The sequence below is a fragment of the Hyaena hyaena genome, unplaced genomic scaffold (assembly GCF_003009895.1).
Source record: "Hyaena hyaena isolate Hyena2069 unplaced genomic scaffold, ASM300989v1 scaffold_884, whole genome shotgun sequence".
Lineage (NCBI taxonomy): Eukaryota > Metazoa > Chordata > Mammalia > Carnivora > Hyaenidae > Hyaena > Hyaena hyaena.
The window spans coordinates 382,928-403,447 of record NW_024081519.1 but is presented as its reverse complement, the minus strand read 5'-3'; the positions used below and the strand labels follow the sequence as shown (position 1 = coordinate 403,447).

The 20,520-nt window shown below is 42.4% G+C and overlaps 1 protein-coding gene across 1 annotated transcript in view; it reads right to left on the bottom strand.

Moving 5' to 3' along the window:
- Positions 1-1,000: 1,000 nt before the first annotated feature.
- The window catches only part of KCNS3 (potassium voltage-gated channel modifier subfamily S member 3), a 38,299-nt gene continuing 18,779 nt past the window's right edge, over positions 1,001-20,520 (bottom strand). Inside the window, exons 3-4 of the mRNA XM_039220340.1 lie at positions 15,499-15,690; positions 1,001-3,009 (exon numbers count right to left, since the gene is read on the bottom strand). Of these exons, the coding sequence (XP_039076271.1) occupies positions 1,475-2,950 (1,476 nt within the window). The 5' untranslated portion in view covers positions 2,951-3,009; positions 15,499-15,690 and the 3' untranslated portion in view covers positions 1,001-1,474. The remainder of the gene's footprint in view (positions 3,010-15,498; positions 15,691-20,520) is intronic.

Sequence of the window (20,520 nt, the reverse complement as noted above, 5' to 3'; positions counted from 1 at the left end):
TTTATGCCAACATCAAAAGGCATTTTGGGGAAAAGAAAGATTTTTCAAACGGGCAGAGGTGACACACATAAATGAATAAACCTCCAGATTCAAAAGTGGCTGTAAACCCTCCTCAGTTATATCTGTCTCAGAAGCCACAGCAACGTTAAGAGAAGGGATGAGTCAGAGTTATCTTCATCAGATAACCTACAGGTAACGTCCTTCTTTCAATGAAATGTGTCTACAGACATAGGAAGTAGGATAATAAATCCAGGCGGCTTTTCCATTCAAAAAGATCTCAGGGAAAGGACTCTGTCTGACAGCATGAGTTAGAATCACCATATATCTCCAAAATTAAGATTTTCACTAAATTCTCTCCACATGGGACGGAATTGCTCTGTCACTGCTCTGGAAATGAGTATGTACGCCTTCCTTCATTGTGAGGGGCTTTTACAGAAGATGCAGACAGTACCGTCTCGAAGGCTATTTTTAAATGGTGGTTCATTTTATAGCTCCTGGCGTAGCTTTTTCCGGTGATTAAGGTTTCACCCCTCAGGCCATAATGAATCACATCCGTGTGTGTGGGTACCATTTCTCCTTTCTTCCTCTCATGGAGTGTATCTCTGCCTGTGAATGTGGAGGTTTACTCTGCTCTGCATCATTTTCAGGTGATGAGGTTTTATCTGAACAGGAGAAATTATAAAACACAAAATATACACTGGAACATATCTGTAAGGGCACATGCTTCATTATATATGCCAACTTGAGGATGTCCCAAATCTGTACACATTTCAGGAATATTCACTGGACGGCATGGTCTCATCATGGACATGATCCTTCTGCCTGCCACCTACCATCAATGTACTGAACAAAAGAACTAGCCCAGTGTAGATGTATATCCAACATTCAGAAACTAACAGAAAGGACTCTTGATCTCCAAAAAGAGCAGTTCCCTTCCAAACCAAGTTTGAACATCCTGCAGTACATTTACTTGACATAAAAACATACAACCAAGACATTCTCCATACTGAATTAGGCAAGTTTATTAGGCTCCTAATTTCCATGTCTAGAACGTGAACATGGATTTACATGCATTGTCTCGTTTTGTGGATCTTACATGCATGTAGTCTTCAGTCAGCTGGGCCTCTGATTCTACTTGTCAGTAATTTACAGTTAGCTCAATGTGAGTAGATGACAAACACAGGATGATACATAAGCCGTAGCAATAAATCCCACCCAATCCCATTTACCTTTTTTTTTTCCAAAATCATATCACAACTTTCTCTTGTAAAAAATAAATTTCAGAACAAGGCATTTAACTCACTTTACTGAGAAAAATAAAGAAGATTCTATCATTTGGAGCAATGAATGTCCAACTATGGCTGAAAGGTACACCCTGAGAATTAAATTATTTTAACGAACCCATTGAGGTTTATAAAGCTGTGTTAACCTAACATCAGGAAGGGATACAAGATACAGGCACAAATGTCCCTGCTCATTTTGCGCTGCAATTCTCTAAGGACGCCGTGTTATAAACATCCTCGTTGTCTTCAATGCTTGAAGCATCTGTAGAATCTGGATCGCTCACCACAATTCCCACAGAAGATAGACTGGTAATGAAGGCGTGCATCCGCTGGGCATAAATATCCCTAATGTTAAAGTAAGGTAGCTCATGACACTTCTCTGGTGGGTCTTCACTGCACTGGTCCACATCAATGTCCTTCTGCTTCTGGTAGTACTTGGAAAACTTGTTGAAGATAATGGTGATAGGGAGGGCCACCACCAAGATGCCACAGATGATGCACGTGCTGGCGATAAGCTTCCCGGCCAAGGTGACTGGGTGCGTGTCTCCATAGCCCACAGTAGTCATGCTGATGGTGGCCCACCACCAGCAGATGGGGATGCTGGTCAGGCTGGACGTGTGCTCGTCTTTCTCCACAGAGTAGATAAGCACAGAAAAGATGGAAATGCCCACAGAGAGAAAGAGAAGCAGCAGCCCAACTTCATGATAGCTGTGTCTCAGGGTGGCACCTAGGGACCGAAGTCCTACTGAGTGCCGGGCAAGCTTGAGGATTCGGAAAATCCTCATAAGCCTGAGGATCTGGACCACCTTGCCCATGTTCTCAATGTCCTCACTCTCTTCCTCCTTGGTGTCTACAGCCAAGGTGGCATAGAAGGGGATAATGGAGACGAAGTCAATTATGTTCAGAGGGTTCTTCCAGAATTTCTTTTGACAGGGAGCAGCAACCAGCCGGATGGCAAGCTCGCCAGTGAACCAAGCAATGCACGCGATCTCCACACCTTCCAGCACAGGGTCATCCACCTCCCCCTCCTCGTTCTGGAACTCCGACATGCTGTGCACACACATGGCCACAATGGAGGCCAGCACCACGCTCAAGGACGAGATGGCAATGAGCTTGGCAGACAGGCAGTAGGCTGGGTTTTCCATTCGAATCCAGATCTTCTTCCGGAGCTGACCAAATCGTAGCTTGTCAAACTTCTCTAGCTCCTTCTCAAACAGGGACGACTCTTCAAAGGAGGTGTCGGTACTCACGTCATTGCTCTTCTGGTCCCAGTCTTTCTCATGGTTTTCCTCCTTGCGTTCCTGGTAGCGATTACTGCAGCAGGAATCGATGAAGAGCTCATTAATACCCCAGTACTCGATCTCCTGGCAGAACGAGAATACACACAGTTCCTCCATGACATGCAGCTTCCCCGTGTAATAAAAATTCAGAACATATCTGAACAAAGAGGGGTTCCGATCAAAGTAGTACTCCTTATCGGCCACACTATAGTCATCGCACAGCTCCAGGATGGCCTCTTCTGAGTGGCAGGTGAGCAGTTTCCCGAGTCTGGTGTGAGGAAACCGCAGGAGGGTGCTTTGGTCGACGGACTGCTTAAAGCCCCCCACGTTCAAGTTGACAAGTTCCTCGTCTTGTCCAGGGCGATGGAAAAACTCACCAAACACCATGGTGGATATAGGAGGCAGGGAGCTGGATGGGAAGGGAGATGAGGAAGTTCACGCTGCACCTGGAAAGAGCACAAGACGGCATTAGCGCTGCCCCGTCGTGCCGTGCCAAGCTTATTTTTAATCTGCCCTTTCCAGGATGATGGGCTACGTGAAGAGCAAAGCAGGAAATGGAATAAAAAGGAATACAGCATTATGCATTTTAACTAGAAGAAAATGAACACAAAACAGATTATTCTCCAAAAAATACAGTTAATAGATCCATTTTTTGGGAAAAAGAAGACTGACGTCTAATTTTGATGAAACTTCGTTCCTATTTCTCTATTTTTTTTTTTCTTTAGGATCCAAAATTCACCTACCAGCCCCCAAAAAGCAACGCATTGTGGATCACTTACACAATACAAGCATCTCCAGCCTCAACCACGAGGCTCCCGCATTTGGCGATGCTCAGTTCAGACACGATAGGCTGGCTGTAGTTCACCTCTTCCTGTGCCCAGGTCTCCGTCACACATCCTCACAAACAGTTCTCTCCTCTGCAATGACCCTCGCCCCCAACCCACACAAGACTGGGGGCTCGGCTCAGCTATTACAAAAGATGTAGCTTTCCCCTCCTGCTCCCATGTTTCACTCCTTTAAGAGAAAGCCCCATCCCTACATTTGGATGTGGACAATCAAGAGGATATAATTATCTTCCTGTCCTTAAGTTGTCCTTAAGTACCCTACATCTTAAAGATATAGTTACACTTCATGGGATAATGTTTCAGGTATATCCACAAGGAAGAAAGTGACTTGGGGAAACCTCTCTAGTTAATTGAACTATCAGTTTCCTGATACAAAAACACTCCTCTCTCTCCCCTGCTCCTGCCCCTCAGAGACAATTGCCCACACACTCCCAATCGCCCCCTACATACTCAGTCTATACTGGCCCAGCACATACTGCCTGTTTCTAGTTCTGACACTAATAAGGATGCACCAGGTCCATTTCTCAGGGAGAAAATAATAGATTTTGACTATTACCCAATACAATGATGCTTCTTCAGAGCAAACGGTGCAGATGAAAGAAAGGTAGGAGATTGTCATAAACTAAGTTCCTATGGGGCATTATTAGATGCTTTGATAGAAATGATGCCATTTAATCCTTCTAACACTTTACAGAAGATGTATAGAAAAATGGATATGCAGAGAGGTTGAGTCAAAGATCACAGAATAGGTAAATGGTAGAGCCAGGATTTAAACCCAGATTATATTAACCCAAATCCATGCTACTTCTACTATATATACCCTCTCCCCCACTTTCTTCCCAATTAAAATCCAATAATGCAATGTGGAAAATGCTATAACAGAAACGAGTCAAGCACCGTTGGGCTTATTGAGAAAAGAACAATGACCCTTGTCATTGGTTACATTTGGCTCAAACGTTAAAGGTTCAAGCAGAGTTGACCAGACAAGGAGAATGGGCATTCCCAACAGCGGGCACCGAGGGTTGAGCATAAGCAAGATTGGGAAGAATCTTGTATATCAGTCTACAGAGTCTGGACTTTACCTGTAAGCAACACCACAAAACAATCTTTTTTAAATTTATTTATTTATTATTTTATTAAGGTTTATTTATTTTGAGAGAGAGAAAGAGAAAGAATCCCAAGCAGGCTCTGCACTGTCAGCACACAGCTTGATGCGGGGCTCAAACCCCACAAACCATGAGATCATGACCTGAGCTGATATCAAGAGTCAGACACTTAACCAACTGAGCCACCTACACGCCCCTAAACAATCAGAATCAATGATTGGACATGGATGTCTTTGCCAGCGGTGACTTAGAAAGACCCCACTAACAGCGGCGTAGGAGTCTGCTTGGGGGTAATGTTCAGGGCCAAGGAGACAGGGCTGCAACAGAACAGGGGAGAGGAAGGGAGAAGACCCCAACTCACAAAGTGGTGGTGTGTGTAAAGAGGAAAGGAGAAAAATCAAAGGAGGTGTTGAATCAGCAGTACTTGGTGATTAGTTTGAAAAAAGAAAAGGAGGGGAAAGTTGAAAAGCAGAAAGAGGAGTGCCTGGGTGGCTCAGTCGGTCAAGCGTCCGACTTTGGCTCAGGTCACGATCTAACGGTTTGTAGGTTCGAGCCCTGCGACAGGTTCTGTGCTGACAGCTCAGAGCCTGGAGCCTGCTTCGGATTCTGTGTCTTCCTCTCTCTCTGACCCTCCCCTGCTCACGCCATCTCTCTCTCTCTCTCAGAAATAAATAAAAAACATTAAAATTTTTTTTAAAAAAAAGCAGAAAGAGAATGTGTCTTCTCCTCTGCAATAAGTGGGTGACATGGGGACAGTATTAGAGGAGGTAAAAAGCTCAGGAAGGAATTTCTTGCCCCTTATGTTTATGAAAAGCCAAGGCTGGAGGGGAGACACGGGACTCGTCCTTTGAAAAGGATGCACTGGAGAACACAGCCTTAAAGTCCGGCCCCTGTCCCCCAGGAGGAAGCCTACAGTCACAAAGCGTGCATGTGCATTTGCTCTCGAGAAGCTAACCGAATGTGCTCTCGTGAGCGTGTTCCCCTGAAACCAGAGACCACAGCAGAGCTTGACATACCACTTAATAGATTTGTTGACCTCTTCAAAATACTTGATTTTTTTCTGCCTCTACTTTCTATTTTTAGTTAGATATCTTCTTTGAAGGACCTAAATCAGAGCTCCTGGCTTGGTCCAAATATTTATGGAACTTCAGATCTCTAAAAGCAGGCTTGTGCTCATGGCAAGTACAGCAGTAAAACGTTTCGTTCCAAGGACCTAGTTTTGGCTAAGCTGGTACTAAGACTTTAATGGACATTTTATTCGGGTGGCTTACTTTTCATCTCTTTGGCTACTCTGGAAAGCCCCAGTGATAGAATGCCAGCATCTGCCTTCATGACACATGCATGTGTCGGGGGGTGTCATCCACTTCCCGATTATTTCACAGTCACTTTACTACAGAACTCTGTTATCGCCCTTTATCGCCCTTGATGCCAGTCTTCCCACTGTCCTCCTCATTTTGCATTTGCTCTGTGCCAATGAAAGAGAGCCCTTCGTGAGGCCCATTAATGCCTCTAAGTCTAATCAGTAAAGCAACACACATCATAAGAGAAGGGGCTCCTTGTTGGGGGCCTTCAGGAGAGAGGAAAAGGGAAGCATCCATGAATCAGGTCCAGTGCTCGAGCTCAGAGGGAGAACTGAGATCTTCTGGAGCACGGAGGCCAGAGGTCAGGGCTGGCTTCCTTGGCTGTGTCCAGCCCACAGCAGCCACCAGGGGCAGGGGAGAAGGAGCTCTCACCTTTACCTTCTGTAGCTACGTTCCCTGGCATGCGGATAGTCCCTTGCCAATCACAGACATCCCTTCTGCCATTTGTCCCTCACTACTACTCCAGCATTTTGCCAATGAGGAGGCAGATCAGAAGAGCTGGGTGGGCAGCATGCAACTATTAATGGTTAGAACAAAGGCACAAGCTGGGGCTCCTTACACCAATTCCAGGGCTTTCTACAGCTCGCTGCCTCACACATCTAAAGTGACATAAAGAAAGGAAGATACTGATCATCATTATTTCCAAGACTCCTATTTCCAGCATCTATTTAACAGCCATTCATTTACTCCTATCCAGAACACATTCACCAGATCGAAGGTATATTTACACATATCTATGTACATTTATGATTATATAGTTATACACTTATAATTTATACATGTAAATATATACATTTATTTATAGATGTAGACATATACACATTTATATATGTATTTATAAATATATAATTAAACTTTATTTTTTTTAAAGTATATGGAATTTTATTTTTTTTATTTTTTATTTTTTTTACAAATATTTTATTGTCAAATTAGTTTCTACATAACACTCAGTGCTCATCCCCAAAGTGCCCTCCTCCATGCCCATCCCCCCCTCCCCCCCCAAACTTTAAATACATTAAACACATTAAAGTATTTTCTTTATGCATGTTCATGTGATCTATAGTCCAAAAATTAGACTGCATCCTCTGTTAATGAGTCTGTGGGAAAGCAGTTTGGGGGGCAAAGCAGAATGAAGGAGAACCCTTTTGGAGGAGAATTTGACAAGATGTAGCAAAACTTCATAGACATTTACCCTTTGCCCCAGCAATCTCTCTTCCAGAAATCTCTCCCAAAGAGAGACAGACAAAAATTAAAAACACTTGCATAACTTGAAACAATCCAAACAGCCACGAATAGAAGATTGGCCAAATATATATACAGATATTTGCATATATATATATATATATATATATATATATATATATGCAATGGAGTGATTTCTAGGATATATTACTTAAGTAAAGGGAAAATATGTGTGTGTTCATACATATACATGCATATACATGTGAACACACACGCATGCATACATGCTTATGTAAAGCAAAAGAAACAGCAGAAGGATAAACCAAGAATGAACAAAGTGCCTCCCTAGATGAGGAGAGAGGGAACAGGAGATAGGGGACAGTGTTGGAAGCTGGACTTGGGAACTATGTAAATGTTACACATAATTATGAAACAAAAGTAAATTTAAAAAAAAGACCATCCTTAAAAATTTAAACTTACTCTATGTCAAATTGGTCATTAACCTCAGAGATATATTATTCCAAGGGTTTTATTTATTTATTTATTTATTTACACCTCAGAGATATATTGTTCCAAGGGTTTTATTTATTTATTTATTTATTTATTTACTTTTGACAGGATGAAAGCAAGGGAGGGACAGAGAGGGGGGACAGAGGATCCGAGGCGGGCTCTGTGCTGAGAGGATGACAGCAGAGAGCCTAATGTGGGGCTTGAAATCATCAACTGCAAGATCACAACCTGAGCCAAAGTCAGATGTTCAACCAACTGAGCCATCCACATGCCCCTGAAGGTTTTTTAAATTTAATTTAATTTCAAAAATCTGACTGTACATCCGTAGGGGTATATACCATAGGACAAAGTACAGGAATCTTTAAATATTTTTAGTGTTCATATTGAAATAATTATTCTGAGGGGCGCCTGGGTGGCTTAGTCGGTTAAGCNATGATCTTACGGTTCGTGGGTTCGAGCCCCACATAGGGCTCTGTGCTGACAGCTAGCTCAGAGCCTGGAGCCTGTCTCAGTCTCTGACCCTCCCCAGCTCACACTGTCTCTCTCTCTCTCAAAGAAATAAAAAAAAAAAAAAAAAAAAGTTAAAAAAAAAAAGAAAAGAAATAATTATTCTGAAACTTTTATGCACACATACATGGGTTAAAGCAAATAAATGATTACATCAATGTCATCAAGAACCCCCAAGATTTTGAGGGCAAAATAAAAGAAATACAAATATAAAATCAAAGAAATCTAATAAAAACCCAATGATCCTAAATCTGAACTGGAAATATCATTATGGACTGATAATTTAATTTTTCTTAAAAGACAATCTTATTTCTACTGAAAAAACCTAGAACAGAATGACTAACTCTAGTGGATGCTGTGAAGCATCACTTATATTTCCCCTTTAGAATTGAAACACTCATTCTCACACCTGCTGGAAGCATTAATAGCTAAGGGCTCTCAGTTAAGTCCCTTTTTGGGAATCACCCTCAGCCAAAGAAAGCTTCCTTGCCCAAGGTCACACTCTTTCCCCAGGCAAGTTCACATCCAGTGGCATGTGTATGGGGGAGCTACAAAAATCCAACATCTTTTTCTCAAGGTGAGGATCCCAGTTCCTGAGTTCCCATAGGATCAGCTAAGATTTCCGCCACAACTCTATCACAGTTCAACTCCCTCCTTGCCCAATCCTACTTCCTTCTATCCCTACTGGTACTGGTCCCAAGGGAGCCTCCCAACAAACTTCCTGCACATAAATCTCTGTCTCAGTCTATTTTCCTGGAACCCAACTGAAGACACCAAATCAAGAGCAAAGCACATCTTGAGTTTGTGCAGATTGAGGCATCAAAATACACCTTCTCACTAAAAGAACAAGGGCTCCTTAGAGAAGTAGCCAATCCCAGGTCTGGGGTAAGAAATACACAAAATAAGCCTGGACTATCTTGTTACATTAGAAAGCAAGGAAGGGAAGGACAAGGGAAGATTCTGGCCAAAGATCTGTACATCAGAAAGAAAAAATCTCCAATGAACTGGATCACATCAAGTATTAAAATCCTTGAGTTCATAATACTATTTTTTAAGAAAGAAAGAAAGAATACATTGCTCACCATTGAAGGGTACTAAAGTACCAACTCATTACTCTGGAATGTGAGAAAAAAAAGAAAATCAAACATTTATCTTGTTTTTCTGCATGAATTATACCTTAGGAGAACCAGATAGTAATTAAAGACAGATATTTTTCTTTATAAAAATATTCCAATAATTCAAAAACAATTGTAACAGAAACAATTAAAATAGGACACTAAAAAATATTTATTTAGATTGAAAAACACAGTTTGAAAGTAAAAGCATGAAAATAGTCACCCAAAGAAAGCAGGAATGGCTATCCTGATAACCACACAAAATAAAAATTTTAAGACAAAAATTGTTACCAAAGGAGCATTTTATAAAAATAAAAGTCAATTGATCAAGAAAACATAAAAATGATAAATATAGATGTACCCAGCAATAGAGTGCAAGAATATTATTTCTACTTGTAGATGACATGATCATGTATTTAGAAAATCTTATGGAATATACACAAAAAATGTTATTAGAACTAATAAATTCAGCAATATTGCAGAATATGAAATCAATATACAAAAATCCATTGTATTTCTGTACACTGGCAATGAGTAAACAGAAATATGAAATTTAAAGAATAATTCCATTTATAATTGCACCAAAAAGTTATTATTTAGGAATAACTTTAACAAAAGTGGTACAAATTTGTGCCAAAACTACAAAATATTGTTGAAAGAAATTAAAGGAAACATAAATAAATGTATAGACACCCCCAGATAGCAGTACTCCCCAAATTAATCTATAGATTCAACACAATTCCTCTCAAAATATTAGCAGCCGTTTCTTTTCAGAAATTGACAAGCGGATTCTAAAATTCATATGGAAGTGCAAGAGACCCAGAATAGACAAACAATCTTGAAAAAGAAGAACAAAGTCAAGAAACTCATACTTCATGATTTCAAAAGTTGTGACAAAGCTACAGTAATCGAGACAGGGTAAAATTGGCATAGGATAGAGAGGGAGATCAAGGGAACAGAATTAAGAATCCAGATACACTACTGTCAACTGATTTTCAACAAGGATGTCAAAAGAATTCAATGGGGGAAAAAACACTCTTTTCAATAAGTGTTATTGGGACAATTGTATAGCCACGTGCAAAAGAATACAATTGGGATGCCTACCTCACACTATATACAAAAGTTAATTTATCAGTGGATCAGAGACCTAAATATAGGTGCCAAAACTATAAAACACTCATAAGAAAATGCAGATATAAATCTTTGTGAGCTTGGATTAAAGTGACTTCTTAGCTACGACACCAAAATCATAATAAAATAAGAGGAAAAATAGATAAACTGACTTCAAAAGTAACAATTGTGTGCCTCAAAGGGCACTATCAAGTCAAAGGACAAGAATCAAGAAAATGAAAAGACAACCTACATGATGTGAAAATACATTCACAAATAAATTATCAATAATGGTCTAGTATCCAGAATAAAGAACTCTTACAACTTGATAATAAAAAGTCAAATAACCCACTTCCAAACAGGCAAAGGGTTTCTTCAACAGACATTTCTCTGAAGATATACAACATTTCTCTGAAGATATACAAATGGCCAAAACATCCATGAAAAGATGGAACATTGTTCGGCATTAGCGAAATGCCAATCAAAACCAAAAAATAACACTTTACACTACAAGGATGGCCAAAATCAAAAAGTAATAATAACATAAGCATTTTAGCATAATGCAAGTGTTAGTGAGATGTGGAGAAATGGAACCGGTAATGTAAAATGGTGCAGCCATTTTGGAAAAGAGTTTAGCACATTTCTGAAAAAGTTAAACACAGAATTACCATATGATTCAACAATTCCACTCCTAAGTATATTTCCAAGAGAACTGAAAACATATGTACAAAGGATACACACTAATGCCCATAGCAGCCTTTATGGATAAAAGCCAAAGAGGGAAAACTACCCAAATGTCCAGGTCCGTTAATTGATGAATGGATAAACAAAATGGTCTATCCATTCAATGGAATATTATTTGGCCATAAAAAGGAACGAATTATTGATAGGACAACATTTTTCATTGTAGATAACAATGTTTTGAAAAGATTATTCTAATGAAGAAGCCAAACCAACACAGGCCACACATTGTATGATTCCATTTATATGAAATACCCAGAGGAGGCGAACCCGTAGAGACAGAAAGTAGATTCGTGGTTTCCAGGGACGGGGAGAAGACTGGTAGGATGTGACTGCTAACAGGTATGTGTTTCTTTTGGGGATAATAACAATGTTCTAGAATTAGAGGACTGTACAACCTTAAGAAAATACTAAGAAGACCCCAATCGCACATTTTTAAAAAGGTAAATTGTATCATAAACGAAGTATATCTCAATAAAACTGTTCTTAAAAATAGGATTCCAGCTAATAGAGAAGGAATGATAGAATTAAAATGTCCCTATTTTGCAAGTCATCATGAAATGACAGATCTAGGGTGCTAACAACCCAGGTAAAAAGCTGATGGGAAACTTCACAACAGCTACATCAGAATAGCAATACCTGAGCTCACGGAACAAGCCTGCAGTAACAGAGAGAAACAAGACATAATATGCCTCTTGGTGGAAGTAAATACACAACTCCGCAGTATTTCGACAACAGCAACAACAACAAATCAGGCCTGAGTTTTACTGAGAGTCTAGATCTGCCACTTGAATCAAATGGAGATTTCAGAGGAACATGTGCAGTGAGTGACACAGCAAAATCCAGACTGTGGGAAACTGTGCGGGACAAACGGCACAGACCAGATAAGTGACATATCAAATAGATCCAATGTGTGGGCTTTGTATGACTCCTGATTTTAACAGGCCAAATGCTTAAAAACATATGAAAAACAGTAACATCTGAGTACCAACCTGATACGTGACAATATAAAAGAATGACTGTTACGTTTTCAATGTGCTGATGGTATTGTAAGTATGCTTTTTAAAAGAATCCTTATCTTTTGCGAATATATACTAAAATTTTATGGATAAAATTATACATTTGGGATTCAGTTCAAAGTAATCCATGGGGAGCGACAGAGTTGGGAGGTGGGGGATGGGGATGGGGGAGGTGTATCTTGCTCATACAAGAGATGGCCATGAACTGATCATTGTTGCAGTTGTGTGGCGGGTACAGGAGTTGAATGTACTATTCTCCCTATTTTGGTACATGTTAAAATTCTCCATCAAAAGTGTTTCAAGAAAAATTTACCAAGCACCTTTTTGGGCCATGTACTGTGTAGTAAGTGCTTTCATACACACCATTGGTTACCCTGGAATTCCCAGCAACCCATGCAGTAGGAGGCAATGAGGAACCACCAGTGAAGAAACTCCTTTAATTCTCTAACAGTCCTTAGTGGTAGATCTTATACCCCATGTTGCAAAGAGGGACACCTAAGGTGCAAGTTTGGTCAACATTACCCAGCTTTTATGTGGCCGACTCTTTTCACTATGCCTCAAACTATGAGTATTTAAGTGGGAGGCAGGAGGGACTGGCTGATCTTTAAATTCACATAGTTTTTCAACATCCTCATTAAAGAATGCTGTAGTCTGTAGCAGGGGATTTGGTATACGCATGCCGAGGACACGTGCAATCTCCAATCCGGCACATCTGGGAGTACAAAAGGCATTTGGCTGCAAAGTTGAAAAATCAACTGCTATTTTTGTTCTCTTTCTCAAGAAGAGCATGGCTCGCCAAATCGCTCCCCCAGCCTACTATCAACCCAAATTACTCATGGCGAGAACACTATCTACTGTATTTGGCTACCTTGTGCCTCTTGGTGTTTACAAGATTGAAAAGAAAGAAAAGATGTCAAAAATCCAAGATATTCACCGGCAGCCTAAAAGAGAAACTGCATTGATCTTCTCTCCAAGTGGCACCCTGTAAAAGGCTTTCCAAAGCCATTAACCTCTTACTCACCTCTTCTTAGTCCACTTCCCTCTCTTTTTGCTTTATGCTCTCAAACTCACTTAAAAAATACTCTCAGAGCAGTGTCTTTTCAAGGCTGACAAACACATACGCACACAAGTGAGCATGAGTGGCTCTGATAATGCTCTTGCTTGGGTCAGAAAAATAACAAAAGCAGAACAAACCCAAGCCGCTACTTTTATGGGGCAGAACCACTTTTTTCAATCAATTCCACAAATGTAAATAAACACCTAGATTCCTTCTGCCCTCTTACTTGCCCAAAATCTACCTTAATCCTCCTATCAAATTAAAACAATGCATTTTTCAGAATTAATACTGCCATCTCTTTGGAACATTTTTCTAAGAGCTGCATTTTGTCCCATTAAATATAAAAGAAAAATCACTAATTTTTAAAAATGTTTTTATTTATTTATTTATTTTGAGAGAGACAGAGAGAGCAGGGAAGGGGCAGAGAGAGAGGAAAAGGGAGAATCCCGAGCCGGCTCCGAACTTTCAGCGCAGAGCCGGATGTGGGGCTTGAGCTCACAAACTGTGAGATCATGACCTGAGCCAAAATCAACAGGCAGACACTTAAATGACTGAGCCACCCAGGAGCCCCAAAAATCACTACTGTTTTTTAAAAGGTTAGGTCACGCTAACTCATATTTCTGCCCATGGCATGTGAGAATATTCCAAATAAAACCAAGCAGATGTAAGCAGAATTAGAAATCTAAAGTCAATCCACACCCATGAATGGAGGCACCTTCCCTGACCTTCTCTCACAGCAAGCTCCCCATGCACTGGTGTGGGTAACGTGTAAGGAAAAGACAATCGGTAACTGATGATGGGCCAGAGAAGACAAGAAGGCGGGGGGAAATGTCAGGGGCACCGCACAGCGCACCCTGTGTGGAACTGGGAATGGAGACGCCAGCGTTCCTTGGTTCAGGCCCTCGTGACACAGCGTTGTCAGAGCCGGCAAAATAGTGCACTTCTGAGAAACAAATAGCTACTTCCGAGACACCTAGAAGGTCATGCCCAGAGCCAGCGTATAGAATACATGAAATTTCAAAGAGCTTTCTGGAAGAGAGGCGGCTCCCTCCACCTGAACAGTCCTATCAGAACTGTGTTCGTTCCCTCCAGACCTCTAGTTAGTGTGGCTGCTCCTCTCCAGGGACCCTGTAATTCGTACAGCTCATCTCCAAGCAGAGGCCGCTCAGAAGGCTGAGTGATTTAGTGAGACACGTGGCCAGAGATCTGTCCTGTTTGTAAAAAGCAAAGAATCACAGGCGAAAGATTTTCCACCTGGACTGGGAAAAACGTGGGTCGGCAACAAGATGAGAGCCTACCACAAGGCACGTTATGTGGAGAAGCCCACACGTTAGTGGTTACGCTGGGGGGGGGGGGGTTCTGGAGTCCAGGGGAGGGGGTTTTAGAGAATCTGAACGCACCTGAGCCAACTTGATAGGTCCCCTCCACCCACTTTCTCACCCCCTCACCTCCTAACAGCCCGCGGTGCACTGTTATCTTAGCATCCACCGTAAGACAGTATAATGCTTTCCCAGCTCTCCTCACCGCCACAGGCCTGACCAGGGCTGTCACTAGCCCCTAAGCCCTTCCAGGGAAGGAACCACGCATCGCCACCTCTACAGTCTCAGCCGTTTCTGCTCATTTCTGCCCATGGTCTAGTGAAAGATACTCTTTTATGGGGAAGAAATAAAGGGCTATCACTGTTTTTGTCAAAGAGCTAGCAGAATGATCTAGACCAGACAAGGTGAAATGAAATGCTTCCAGCCGCCAAACAAGTAAGTTAAACAAATCAAGTGGGCTGGCTGGGACTCTGGTGAACTCTCCAGAGACAGAGACTACTGAGCACCAGAATCCTTTGTGGGAACAGAGGGCCAGGCTCCAGAAGAACCCGGAAATCCTGATTTTTATGTGGGATAGCTCAAGTTTAATTAGAGTTGATCCAGCATGTTCTCAACGTTACTTGGCTCCAACAACATGTGCCTCCATGCCAGCTCCTTCCGATAAGCCCCCAATCTGTGGCCTGAGCCAGACGTATCAACCCAGCTCCACAGCCCATTTTAAACCAGACTGACTTAAATGGACACAAATGTAATCTTATCATAATAACAGTAGTGCTACTTTCTGAAGTCTGAACTATCAATGACAAGAGGGGAGGTGGGCAATGTGGGCTACAGATTCTTCCAGAGCTGGCTTGATGCATCCCCCAAAAGAATCCAACCTATGTCCTCCCAGGCTGGCTCTCTCCCTTCCTCCTTCAGTCATGTGCCCCAGCTGCCAGTGAATTTGAGTCAGAATCGCCTCCCCGGTGTCTGACCTTCATTTCTGTCACTACACTGTAAGGCTCATTCTCCCCTCCCTTTGATAAGTAATGGGGCCAGAGAAAAGATCGGTGGCAGCTCTTACCTTTGTGGTGTCGATATCACACTCTCTGCCCTCATCCTGTCCAGTGGAATGTCCATCATCATCCAAGAAGCTCCGCCCTTCTTCCCTCGCAGGAATGTGTGGTGTACATAGGCATTTAGTGGCCAAAAAGAAAGGAAGAATCCTGTTCTCTGGTTGTATGGGCCAAAGCAATCACTGGGAAATCACTCTCACCTGCCGAAGAAACCATAGGTCAAGTTTTAGTTCCAAGGAAGAAACACACCAACATGTTCTATCTCAAACTCAGCAATCTGGGCATTTCACTGATTAGACCCATATCTTAGAGGCTCATCTCATCTTAGGAAGTGGGCGGTCTTCTCCCCGCCATGGGACCATCATCATTCCCACTGGAAGCATGGACAGAGAGGCGTCTTAGTCCCAGGACCAGACTCACAATTGCTCTCAGGCTCACAGAATCTCAGGTCTTGACTCTAGTGGACACTTGGGTTTCTTCACAGACCTCAAAACCAGTAAAACCTCCAAGGATAAAATGAGCCACTAGAGTTAGGGCTGCAGTCATTCACCTCCCACACATAATTTCTTCTAGGAGCATTATTTTCCTAGCTAATTCATCAAGGATATACTTATAAGCTTCTAAATGAATATATTTCAGCGACCAAGTTCTGAGTGTGACTGCTCTAATAGAATTAACAGTGCTGCTCTAATTTGAAATCAATTTCAAAGGCTGGCCAAATTCAATTTTGCTTTATTCGTCCATTGTTATATTTCACAGATCAGAAATGACTACACAAACTAGATCAGAGTCCTCTGGTTAAAATGTGTGTGTGCATGTGAATGTGAGTGTGAGTGAGTGTGTGTGTGTGTGTGTGTGTGTATGTGTGTGTGTAGGGGTGTTCTGTATCAAAACAAAAGGACAAATTTACATTTCTCTCTCTGAATAAATTAAGGAAACCACAAAAATTTCCAGTTCCCCACAAGGTAAACTGTGTCTCATGCTGATGCATTCCCACAGATTGATACTAGTATCTAAGCACCCATCCATTGATTTTCATGTTTTCAGATCAATGCTACTTCTTACAGGGGGCCAGAGGTGGGGTGGGGAGGAAGAAGAAAAGATGGAGTCCAAGCTCCAGAAAGAAAATGAAAGAAGTGCCTCCAGCTATGTCAGTCATTAAGCAAACATTCATTATAGTTTAAGATCTGCCTGGAATTATCCTAGGCATTGGGATTATGAACAAGATGCAGTGCCTGCCCTCTTCTCCCCGGCCCCTAGGAGCTCCCAGGCCCAGAACCAAATGTAATAAACAAGTAATGGTGTCCTACCAACATTAAAAGGGCAATGGTGAGGGAGCAAAGTAGGAGCACACCAGTCCCCACAATGGCCAGAGCAACTCTTCAGTGTGTTTCTACCTCTAATAAAGATAACAAGGAAAGACCCAGAAAAAAAAAATGCAGCTCTACCCACAGTGAATCTCTGAGATGGGGCTGTTAGCAGAAGAGGTCAAGAAATCTCAGCTGGGAGGGGCGCCTGGGTGGCTTAGTCAGTTAAGTGTCTGACTTTCGCTTAGGTCATGATCTCGCGGTTCGTGGGTTCGAGCCCCACGTCGGGCTCTGTGCTGACTGCCAGCTCAGAGCCTGGAGCCTGTTTCAGTCTGACTCCCTCTCTCTCTGACCCTCCCCTGCTCACACTGTCTCTCTCTCTCTCTCTCCTAGAAATAAATAAAACATTAAAAAAAAAAAAAGAAAGAAAGAAAGAAACCTCAACTGGGATGAGTAAAATCAATTCAGGAGCTAAAATCTCTCCTCCTCCTCCTCCTCCTCCTCCTCCTCCATATCCTCTTAGCAACACATCATTGGGTCAACCTTAGATACTTGTGTTCCACTAAAATGCAGAAATGGGTCTCTGCCTTTTTTAAAGGGTACAGCACACACATATAGTCTTTCCTTTGCCTACCAGATGCCTTTCCAAATGTAGCACATTTTAAGGGAAGGTAAGATTAATCTGGCTGGGAGATAATTAATTAACTGCAAACAGCTTTGACACGACTGTATTAATTACTGAAGAGAAAAAAATTAACAAAGTACTTAAGCTATTCAGCACTTCTAAAAAACCCCAAGCACTGCTGGGCTTTGGCTCATCACAGAAGGGCTGGCCCAGGGACAGACTGTGAGGTGAGCCAAGTGTATCTTTCTTACAGAAACTGGTACCTAGTGGGCCCTCCATCAATGTCTGATGAATTACTAACATCCCAGGCTGCCTTTCTCTTTCCTTCCCTGAACTCAGAATTCTAGTGTCCTGCCTCATTTCCCATCACTATGACTCCTGTACCCCACCCCCAAAAAACTGAATTTTTGGGAAAGATATACCAGAATACCTCTCGGTGTGAATTTATGCCAATTCACACTCCTCCTAGGGCATTCACATTCTATGGGTGACCTTTCCCTTGTAAAATGATAACCAGCACTTTCTGAATCCCTACAACATGCCAGGAACTTTCCAGGAGTTTCACACACATATCACTTCTACCTTCAACCACCGTAAATGTTAACTATTGTTACTCCCTTTTTATAGGTGGGTCATCGAGGCTCAGGGAAGCTATTTGTCCAAAGTCCAGTGAATGCCAGAGCTTCAGCTAAGTCTGCCTGATGTCAATCAGCACAGAAAATCAAGATCCACATTCAGTGGTCAGGGAAAACCAAGGAGTGGGAGAAGTGGGCAAAACATGGCCCAGACCACCAGAATTTGGGAAAGAAAAATGTGTGTACCCAACACATTCTCCCCTTCCTGCATACCAGTCCCACCCAATGGTTCTACTCTCCACGCTCCTACCATCTCTGTAAGAGTGTAACTGTTCAAAAGAAGAGAGTATCGTTTGTGATTTAGCACTGAAGCAGGTTTCTGACTTTGCTGAGTGATTCAGCAGGATTCTGGCAAAACACATCGAGCTCATTGAGGTATTGCTGGCCTCTGTAGAACCCTCTTCACAGTACAAAGGGAGATCTTCTCCAGCATCCTTGCGATAGACCCTCCAGCTCACCTATATTTCCTGGTGGGTTGACCACAGCGTTCAAAAATGTACAAAATGACTTCCTCCATTATTGAGAGGGAAAGGGTGAAGATCAGGTGGCAGACTGGACTCTTCTATCATCCCGATTGCTGACATCCATTCTTGGAACACAATGAGGAAGACCACATGGACAAGCAGACAATACACAGCAGTAATAATAACTCCCTATGCTCTTTTCTTAAGACTCAAGTTAAACTGTAAAACCAGTGCCTGAGAGAATAAAGCAGGCATTCCGGGTGTCACTGCTGCATAGGCCTGTGTCTTATGCACTTGCACAGAATCCTGAATGTACCTGTCACTGCCCTGCTCACATTCTTCTGAAATATTGGCACCTCCGTGCTACCCACTAGCCTGAGAAGCCTCCAGTTAAGGACAGTGTTAAAATATCAATCTTCATATTAATTATCCCTGTTATACAATAGTGCTTGACACATTTTTATTGAACCATTGCATGGCAATGAGACTAAACAGTAAATTAACTAAAAGAATCAATACGGATAATGAAAGGCAGTTGGTCAGCAAAGGAAGCAGAGGAGGAAAGTGTGAAAGATTAAAGTTGGTTGCCAAGACCCATCCCAGCACTTTCTAAAAGAAGTATAATCCTGAAGATGTGGCAGGTTCCAGCCCTGATGGACACATCTCAGGTGGATTTTTAAGCGTCTAGACCTAGAGTTCCAGGTATCATCAGATACCTACCTCCCCTTGTTCCGATTCTAGGCTCCCTGAGGCACCTCCTGGCAAGTTCAGTTCCCAGGCACCTCGCTATGTCCACCCTCTCTGCTAGTTTTATTTATTAGTAGAACATAATAAGATGAGAAGAGGTTTATTCACTCAGTCTTCTGTGAGTTCCTATGAGAGTCAATCTGCTAGAGTCTGGTACTCTGAAAGTGAGTTTCTGAAGTTGCCGGGCTGAGCGAGAGCTTGACCTTGACCTGTGATAAGGTCACCAGGTAGATGGCACCACGAAGCACCATCCTGACAGCCAGCCGGCTTTCCTTGGAGACACCCTGACCTTGCAAATTTCTACACGGAGTTTCTTCACCTTTCACACGACTGACAGCTTGAGGCCAGGGGATCCTCTCGTGGGGGGCTGTGCGATGCACTGTATGATGTATTGCAGCATCTCTGGCCTCTACCCGCTAGACACCAGGACTACATCTCTCTTCCCCCTAAGGTCGTGACACCCAAAATTGTCAAACGTCCCCCAGAAAGCAAACCCGTTGCCAGTTGTGAACCACTGCTCTGAAGTAGACCTCAGGCACCCGTCCGGGAGCTGAGAGTTCAGAAAGCTCGGAATGGCAGATGGTACTAATACTTCATCCGCTGACAGGGGCTGGGGAGAGTCCCCCAGACACTTGTTATTTTAGAATTCAGTCATGGCATTCCTGGTGTCAGACAAGCGAAACTTTGCAAGTGAGGAAAGATAAAAGGAAGGTTAACCTTTTGTTGAAACTCGAAGCATGCTTTGAGCAATTTGAGTCTAGAGTAAGGGTAAGTGATTTTCCTTGAAAATCTATCTGATATTTGCTCACATTTTCGATGGCAGAATTGACACACAGCGCAATGCATTAATACAGCTGGAAAGATGGCTTACTACAGCTCTCCACAGGTACAGGCCCTCCTGCTGACCAGACCCACTCTTTTCTCTTTTTATAATGTTTATTTATTTTTGAGAGAGAGAGAGAAAGAGATCAAGCACAGGAGAGGCAGAGAGGGCGGCAGGGGTTCGGAGCAGGCTCTGTGCTGACAACAGGAAGGGCGAGATCTCATGAAGGGCAAGATCATGACCGAGCCAAAGCTGGAAGCTGAACCAACTGACTCCCCCAGGCACCCATGACCAAACCCATCCCTGACCAAAGCTCCAATCTTGGAAACTCACTGATGTCCCAGGAAAAATGCAAGCATATGCCAGTTTTATAGTCTTGCCACTATTTATCAATCAAAGACTACTTTTCAATAAAATCTAAAAGTGATG